This window comes from Andrena cerasifolii, chromosome 6, assembly GCF_050908995.1.
Source record: "Andrena cerasifolii isolate SP2316 chromosome 6, iyAndCera1_principal, whole genome shotgun sequence".
NCBI classification, from domain to species: Eukaryota; Metazoa; Arthropoda; class Insecta; order Hymenoptera; family Andrenidae; genus Andrena; species Andrena cerasifolii.
The window spans coordinates 15,654,946-15,663,839 of record NC_135123.1 but is presented as its reverse complement, the minus strand read 5'-3'; the positions used below and the strand labels follow the sequence as shown (position 1 = coordinate 15,663,839).

The 8,894-nt window shown below is 36.7% G+C and overlaps 1 protein-coding gene across 9 annotated transcripts in view; it reads right to left on the bottom strand.

Annotated features, from left to right (window-relative positions):
• Positions 1-3,924: 3,924 nt before the first annotated feature.
• Scalloped (TEA domain transcription factor 1 homolog scalloped) overlaps positions 3,925-8,894 on the bottom strand; it is a 189,553-nt gene continuing 184,583 nt past the window's right edge. For all 9 annotated transcript variants that reach the window (XM_076815558.1, XM_076815561.1, XM_076815555.1 and 6 more), the window contains one exon: positions 3,925-8,069. In XM_076815558.1, coding sequence (XP_076671673.1) covers positions 7,956-8,069 — 114 coding nt within the window. In that variant the 3' untranslated portion in view covers positions 3,925-7,955. The remainder of the gene's footprint in view (positions 8,070-8,894) is intronic.

Genomic DNA, 8,894 nt, shown 5'->3' with positions numbered 1-8,894 from the left:
AGTCACCGGATTTTGGTAGCACAGAAACAATGATGGTGCGCTACCAAAATCCGGTGACTTCTTAATTTTTTTATGAAAATCTCGAATTTTTACAGACCATATCAGAGGTTTGCGCCGAAATGACACATGTTCTACGCATCCTGTAATTTTTTCCAAGTCGATTTGAACCTCAAAAAGCTCGCAATCAGGAAAAAATGAAGAGAAAAAAATATTCGAGAAAAACGCATTTAAAGTTTTTAGCTGCCAAATCTGCAATTTTGCAAATTTTACTATAAACCAAGCGGCATTGTATACAGAAAAAATAGTACTTTCGGAAAATGCAATAAAAAAATCGATTTTTCGACTGCCTAGTCCCCTTAAAGGCATGGAATACCATTTTTTTTCATCCGAACCTCACTTTCCGAGGAAATATTAAATATTAATTTGATGTTCGTAGCGGTGTCGGGTGATTTGAAACAGAGTTGAGGGTGCTAAGGACTCGCGATTGGTATTTGGATACATTCATTTAGTGAATAAAATTGTCGTAATTGTTGTAAGTTGTAAATTGTCAAAAGTGTGATAAATTGTATGTATCTAAAATTTCAAATACTTAGTAATATCTTACTTAACGAGCCACACTCATCGCTCGCATTAGTTTCCCTATATCCATCTGTATTTACTCCAAAGGAAATTCAACGGGAAAAGAATCCAGGTAGACTCTTCGGCAGTTGTTAATGTATTAAGGGGGTATTCTACCGTGCCATGCGATTTTTTCAAATCTTTTCAGGAATTTCTTTTATGGTCTTAATGGATGATTCCTGAGGTTCCTCCCCTGATCCCCAGAAGTTAAAAATATACTCCTGCCTAGAAGAATCAATTAAAAGCCCCACGCTGCGATCTAATAATAATGACGCCCTAATTCATCCAACGAACTGCAGCGAAGTAAAGCATTCGCTGTAAAATCGGATTGTTCTACCGAATAAAAGATCATCGCGAAATCCCCGCTCGTCCAGAACGTTCAGAGGGGTCGTCGCTCTTCTACATTCAGCGACTCCCTTCTTTATCAATTTGCTGAAATCACTTCTATCGATCGAATTCATTGGAACCATCCTCCCTGATACGCCATAGAAATCGCAATTTCATCACCCCGTCCATCCATCCGCCCGCCTCCCTCCCGACCCACCCCAACGCCATCCTCTTCGCGCTGAATAATTCTCGAGACGGTGAAAAAAAAAAAGAAAAATTAGATCACGAAGATGAGAATCGCGAAAACGCAAGATGAGAGTGGCGTGCGGACAACGTGTGGGATCCGGACGGTGCTCCATGGCGTGTGAAGGAATGCACTCGACGTTGAGAAATGAGAAAGGTGGTCAACTCGGGACGGAATCCCCGACGGTGCTGTTCCGAGGGTCTACCGATGGAGCGGCGAATGACGTGGAAATCTGCGAGCGAACTCATGGTTTAAACATCGGTCGAGCTTAATATGAACGAAAGCGTAAAAGGCTGTTGCCCGGGGAAACCAGGGGGGTGCGTTTAGGTGAGAAAAGGAACTCCCTTTTGGTCGGCCGCGGAGAAAAAAAAACTGGCTAGCTCGAAGAAGGGGGTGAAAAAAGTAGAAGGAAAGAAGCTCGCACAGCTATTGCTTGATGAGCTCGTTGCCTGGATTAGCTCGGATTTCTGAGACCCAGTCGGACGGGATATAAACTGCCGAAAGTGATTTGTCTGAAACTTTGCAAGCGCTGGACGCACTTTGTTCTTCAGCTCTGTGCCACTTTGCCCGAAGTAGCTGCTATTAACCGCCATTATGGTACCAGGACGCTGAGTTGGATCCAGCCTGCGGGAACGGGATTAAGAATTTCGTAGACGTTGCTGTGAGGGGTAACGTGGGGGTTTTTAGCGTCGTTTGTGACTGAAGAACAGTTGGCGCAGAGTTTTGGAACGCTCCGGTGTAGAAGAATCGAAGGACATCATTTTTGTCGTGCGATTAGGCGAATCGGGTTACTATAGAATAAGTCCTTAGAGAAGTCGGTACGCTGAGTCGCTCTGCACTGCTGGAAATGAGCGGAAGACCCTGGAGGAGGAAACAACAGAGCAACACAGCACAGTTTAGAGGGTGCAAATTAAAAGACGAGCTTAGGCTACCCACACTCTACAATATACATTCCTCAAGTTACCGCAATTGGTTTTAGTGCTTGAATTTAATATTTCGCTTAGACATTTTTTCCCTTCACGTCCTGTTTCCTTCTACTTGGTCAACTTAGGCACCAAAGAGTTATTCATGGACCAAGTAACGCTGTAGACATCAACGGTAATTCCTGCGAACTAGACTATTTGCAACAGTTTCTGACAATAAGTATGACCGCAAGAAATCTGAAGAACCTACAGTTAATGTACCATTGTATCACGCGATTCTGCAGTTCGCGAGCCTCTCTACCATCTTTGAGTAACATCCAATATTATCGACTTCAAATGGAATAAGATTACAACCACAGTCATCCATCATCGACGAGGTATGGTCATAGGGCCCCGCAATCCTATTCTGTTTCTTCTATACCATCGACAAAGTATAGGATAGACTTATCATCCAATGTAATTTTGTTACTCGCTTCGAGGGAGATCGCGAGTCCACTTACCATTTCCGTGTCGCAAGCAACGTTATCGATGGTTATCAATTCAGAGTGGAATTCGAACGCAATCCCACTAGCGGTTAGAATTGAAACTAAATTTGATGAAATTCCTACGAAAAAATTGTAAATGCGAATCGATTTTGATCCACACTATGAGAAGTATGAACTACTTAGTTACGAATTTGTTTAATAAATACAGTACGTCTGTAACTAAATAGGAATATTTCACCAAGGAATCGGAACTTAGTAGACTTAATTAGATCCCTTCAAATTGTAGTACATATTTCTGTTAGAATTCACACGAACAGTTTCTTTTGGCTATAGTGATAGCCACTGAATACATAGTAACATATAGAGGGTCTTTGGCAACGGGTATCAGAAACTTTATGGGGTGATTCTATATGCCAAAATAAGACGGAAATCAAGAACGATGAAATTATGTTTAAGGCTCCGCTTCCGAGTTATTCATTGTTGAAAATGAGGGACTTAAGGTCGATTTATATTATCCGTTCAGTCACGGAACGTCACGGAACGTTTCGGTTCAGACAACAACGATGTAGTGTTTATACCATCAGTTCACATTCGGCAACGACAGGCAACGAGCGTCAGAATAATATATCTCTTGTATAGGGGTCATCGTTTCAGATTCTGCCTGAACTAAATACATATCATACGAGTCTCCGTTTAAACACGTTCCGACAACTTCAGTCACGTAAGTACCGTTTCAGTCAAAACATTCTTTTCGAGAATGTCGATCGTCGTATGCCCGAAGCGTAACGTGTTGTAACTGATCGCGACGCTGCATATAAACATTCGTATCCAATAACCCACAACAATATTTGTGTGAACCTAAACGTTCCGTGACGTTCCGTGTCTGAATGGATAATATAAATCGACCTTTATTGTTAGACTACTGACTTCGCCATAGCTGAACTAGCTAACTCGATACTACTGCGCGCCAACGGTAGTCTAAATCCCTCGCGTCAGATGCATTTTACGCGTATTTTCAACAATTAATAACTCGGAAGCCGAGTGTTAAACGCAATTTCATCGTTCTTCATTTCCGTCTTATTTTGGCATATAGAGTCATCCCTTAAAATTTTTTAAAAATGCCTGTTGCCAAACACACTGTACATATACTACATATTATAAGTTTATACTATTTATATATTTACTGTATGTATGAACTTCTATAATACTATTGAAACAAATCTGAGGCTTATATTTGAAAGCAATTCAAATGCAGCGAAACTTATTACAATTTAAATATATAACAGGTACAATGTATTCAGAAAAATGGGCAGTTAAAAAAGTACAATTTCGTTTTTATATCAATTATTTATTTTCCATACAAATTATAAACATGTTTTTCAAATACTGTACATATACTGAATTCTATTATATTTTTAAACCTCTAATTTAATGATATATCATTTCATTCTTTATTTACTTGTTAAATCAACTACTTTGATCCTCGTTTCGTTTTATTTATGATAATATACAGGTAGATCCCATTCTTTCTGATCAATATTTCATTCAATCATTTTTATAATCAAGCTCAATTCTTTGATATGGCAGTTCCAGGATATGAAGAAATACAACTTTCAAATAGAATCGAATTTTTCATTATCGCGAATAATTTAATAATACATTATAAAGATTGTAGTCAATGTTTTCATAGAGACACGACAATTTTTAGAAATTCAAGTCAATCCCGAATTAAATTAGAAGTTACAACCGTTGTTACTAAAATATACTGCATTTCTATTATAACATTAAACGCGTGACAAATAGAACTTTCTTTAAATTATATAACCACCTCTGTAGCAGATAATTCTCTATGAAAATACGGACGATAAATTTTTGCGCTGCAATTTAAAAATATCAGGTCCGAATCACGAGTTACAAGTAAATCAACTTTTGTTCTCTCAGGACTTCATACAATACACAAACGTAGCCACTGGAACTTTTCTTTTGATGATCTTCATATAAATATGTACAAAGATATTTAACAAATTTCGGTTCATCATCGATCGTATCATATATTGTGTACAGTGCGAATTCCTCTTTTCCTTTTTCCTAATCTACTTCTGCGTTTGTATCTTTATTGGATTTCGATTTTTTTTTTCTGATATCATCAATATAGAGTGAGAGAGTGCTATTTTCTATCTTCACAGAAGACATAGATAAATATATATTTTCATAATCTTTCCTTATAAATGTAATTCGCTTACTTTAAAATCATTACTCGTTAATGTTAATAATATTAGTGTCGGTGCTCCTTTTTCTCGATTTCATGCTCCTCCCATTCTTTTTCCATGAAATAAAAATTCGCATAACCGAAACGACAGTTGAGTATCTTTCAAAAATATTGCGTAATTTGTTGTTGCCTCAATAATAACGTTTCATTATAAGTCGATTTGAAACCATGAGATGTGTCTCCAGTTAACAAACGATTAAAACAAAGTAACCTCTACAGAGAATGAGTCCGGACTCGTGCATTTATTATTCCTTGAAATTCTTTACATTGTTTGACAATATTCCCCTGCCTTTCCCCCCTGACCACTGAACATCGTAATTATTAAAACAAAGAGTAACATGGCTCGATAAACAACGTTCCATGAGGACATCTCGATGGTTCCAATTCCACCTTAACATACACACAATTTAGCAAAATTACAATGTATAGTATATAATACGTAAAAACAATATTATTACAAAAAAAAAAAACGAAAGGTAACAATAAGTAAAAATCGTGAAAGCTGCCAGTTATCGAACGAAAGTCACATATGTTATCCTTTAAATATAAGTTCCTTCGTTATTCAGTCGATCACTTAGCAAATTCAATTCTCACCCCAAATAAAAAGCGACATATTTCTGACTAAAAGAGAGATCAAAATACATTGCCACTTGTTGCATAAAAGTTAATTAAAGTAAGAATACAGTAAGTATTACTAGTATTTTCTTAAAGTATACATGATTCTTTCCTGTATATCTTAGTAGTCACTGCCGCGTAGGCAAGTACTGTTTTGGAACACACAATTGATCAGATTAAAGAATACGTAAAAAGTTTCCTGTGCATTTACACATATAGTTTCTGCGAGAGAGATGTGACTAAATAAAATGAATCGCAGGACAATGGTCCTCTACTCTCTTAAATAATTGCCACGGTGATCATGAAACAGAATCTCTGCGTTAAACTTTTGTGGTCCATGTATTCGGCGTCGAAATGATACAATATTAAGTACGAAAACACATTACCAAGCAAGATTCTCACGAACTCTGTAAAAGTATGCTGAAATTTAGAGAGCTGTAACGGAATCACGCTATTACGTTGTTGCCCGTCATGAAAGTGGTACAACAATCAAGGCGAAGTAACAGGTGTACCTTACATTCTTGAACTTTAACATCCGACGGTCGGAAAGCTGCAAGATCGTATTACCAACGTTAAGGACAGAGATCTCTGCCGCTTGCTTCGACTCTCTCTCTCTTTGATGGATACTATCCGTATCTAGCGCGTACAATCAATGTAATCAGACGCATCGCTGTACGAGCGTAGTAGAAAGATAAAAACAAAACGAAGTACGCTAAGTAAGAAAGTCATTCGCATAAGAACTATAGAAAAGAAAGATCTTATAGTACGAAATAAAGTGATTACAAGAGATACAAACACATCCCTCTAATCTAAGTGTCGCTGCCTAAGAGTGGGTGGGTTTGCACAACTGTAGGTGTATTAAAAAGATTGCCTTTTAAAAATACGTAAAAGCGATCAATCTTCTTCTTCTTCCTTTTTTTTTTTTCTTTTATCTGACCATTGAGAATTAAAAAGCTCTGCAGCGAAAATTCTTACCGTTAGTCAAAATATAGCTAAAACGAAAACAGTACTAGAACGAAAAGCTTAAGGAAAGGTGTGTAATGGTTTACTATGTTATTCTTGACTTTGCTCGATGCTGATAATTAAAAAAAAAAATTATAATAATGATAATGTAACCAAGGAGACTTAAGAAATCATAATGGCATACCTCTCTATTAAACTTCCATTTCGTTTAAAACTTAGAAATCACTTAGATAACTTTATACACGATCATTTATAACAATGTAAATTGTAATCATTGCATTAATATTTAACATATATATTTTTATATGTAATATATGTATATCTGTGTGTGGATGTCTTGTCTGATCTATTTCCTAGTTTAATAATAAAACTATAATACTAAATTATGTTGGTACCACGCCTTTCCGAGATCAGAGTCTGTTTCTTCTATCCTCTTTTTTTTTTTACGTTTTCTTTCCCCTTTTCTTCTTGGTACATATACTATTCTCGACGCATTCTCATACCAAATTTATTGTCAATTTTAACTTAATTTAATTATATCTCTTTATTAAAACCGCGACGATTTCGATCGTTTGTAAGTGAATGACGGAATATTCATAAAATATATACGATTATATCTGTTTCAATATAAAATTTACAATTCCAAAGTCTGGAACGTACTTCCTGCAGTGCGTGCAGGAAGTCCTTTCCATGATATATTAAAACACGCGTACCAATTACTTATTACAACTTTTTTTTTCAGTTTCGAATCAAACTCAAGCTCGGGCTGGCCAGTACTTCTAATGTGTATGTGTGTGTATGTGTGCGCGAGTGTCACGTTCTCTTTAAGAAGTTTCGCGGAAAATGTTCGCGAATGCTGACTGAAGCGTGCCATTTAATTCAGATTTATGGCAATTAAACGTATCTTGAATTTTGGATAGCAATTATTCACCGAATGCTTGTTTCATATCTGTGGTTAAAAGAAACATATTGCACTTGCGCTCACAAGATTTGGTACCATTATTAAAACCTTTCGCTTCGACGCATACATTGGAACACTTTCGATAGAAACTCTTTTAAATGTAGATGTGGGATGTTTATAATTCCAGCGTGTTTACAATCATGTATTCACGCTTAACCCTTTGAAGCGAATATTTAAGACAAATCCTCAAGGTCGTTCGTCAATTGCAATTAATAAAAGGAAACCCAAGGCGTGTAACGTACACTTTTCTGACGTGCAAGTCGATTAAAATCAAAATACGTATGTTACGATACGTAATACGTGTAAGCACTGCATTCGCTGTTCATAAATATCATTTCTTTGCCGATACTGATGGTATTGTGATTAAAATGAATATCAGACGAGATAAAAGAATAGATCGTGGTTGTACAGGGTAACCACGACACTTCGAAAGGGTTAATATGTATGTACCTTGTGTGTGACTGTGTGTATGCGCGTATGGATGATTTTTTTATGTGATGGTAGGCACTGATGGGGGTGGATGGCTGCATGGCGAGCAGGTTCAAGCAGGCTAGTCCTTGATCAATCTGTATATGTGATGTTGCGCACCGTGTTCAGACGTCGACACTTCGAACACGTATGCCGTGCACAGCAACGTTTCCTGCGTATCCCTGTTCGTAACAACCTGCAACCAAGGTAAAACACCGTAGTTAATTAATTTATAGGAGCACTGACTATATATAGTTCTGTTGTATCGAACCGACTCTGCAGAATGCAATTTCAAAGCTACCGAGAGAAGAAGAGTCGACTCGGCCAATTGTTGGACCGAATCGTCATCTTTGCGGAATAACTGTCTTACTAATTAACACCTCCAAGTTGCCTAACGATCTTTCCTCCCTAAATTTAAATTTGAAAATGGCCGTCGCTACTTAGTAATGCCACTAAAGATATTGTAAACACATAGAATCTTGATGGGCTATATTGGAACCAGAGAGCGAGTTCTCGCTCGAACGCGCGCCAGAGAATTATTTGACGTCGAATAAAGTTAAAGTTGAAGTTAAAATTAAAATTAAAGTTAAAGTTAAAGTTAAAGTTAAAGTTAAAATTAAAATTAAAGTTAAAGTTAAGTTACGGTTAAAGTTACGATTAAAGTTAAAGTTAGAGTTAAAGTTACAATTAAAATTAAAGTTAGTTATGGTTAAAGTTACGGTTAAAATTACAGTTAAAGTTACAGTTAAAGTTAAAGTGAAAGTTAAAGTTAATGATGAAAAATTTATTCGGCGCTGAAGTTGAAACGCTCGACGAATAAAAAAATTAACTTTATTCACCAAATAGATAATCTAAAGTTAAAGTAACTTTTATTTGATCCCTTATCTAAATAATTTGTTATTTACTTAATGCCCAACTGTGATTGGAACCTTATGGCTTGCTGGTAAAACTAACTAAATCCAGCATTCCATCCTAAAATCCTCACGGATTAACGACTGCCATTACTTTCTAAGTCTTCTAC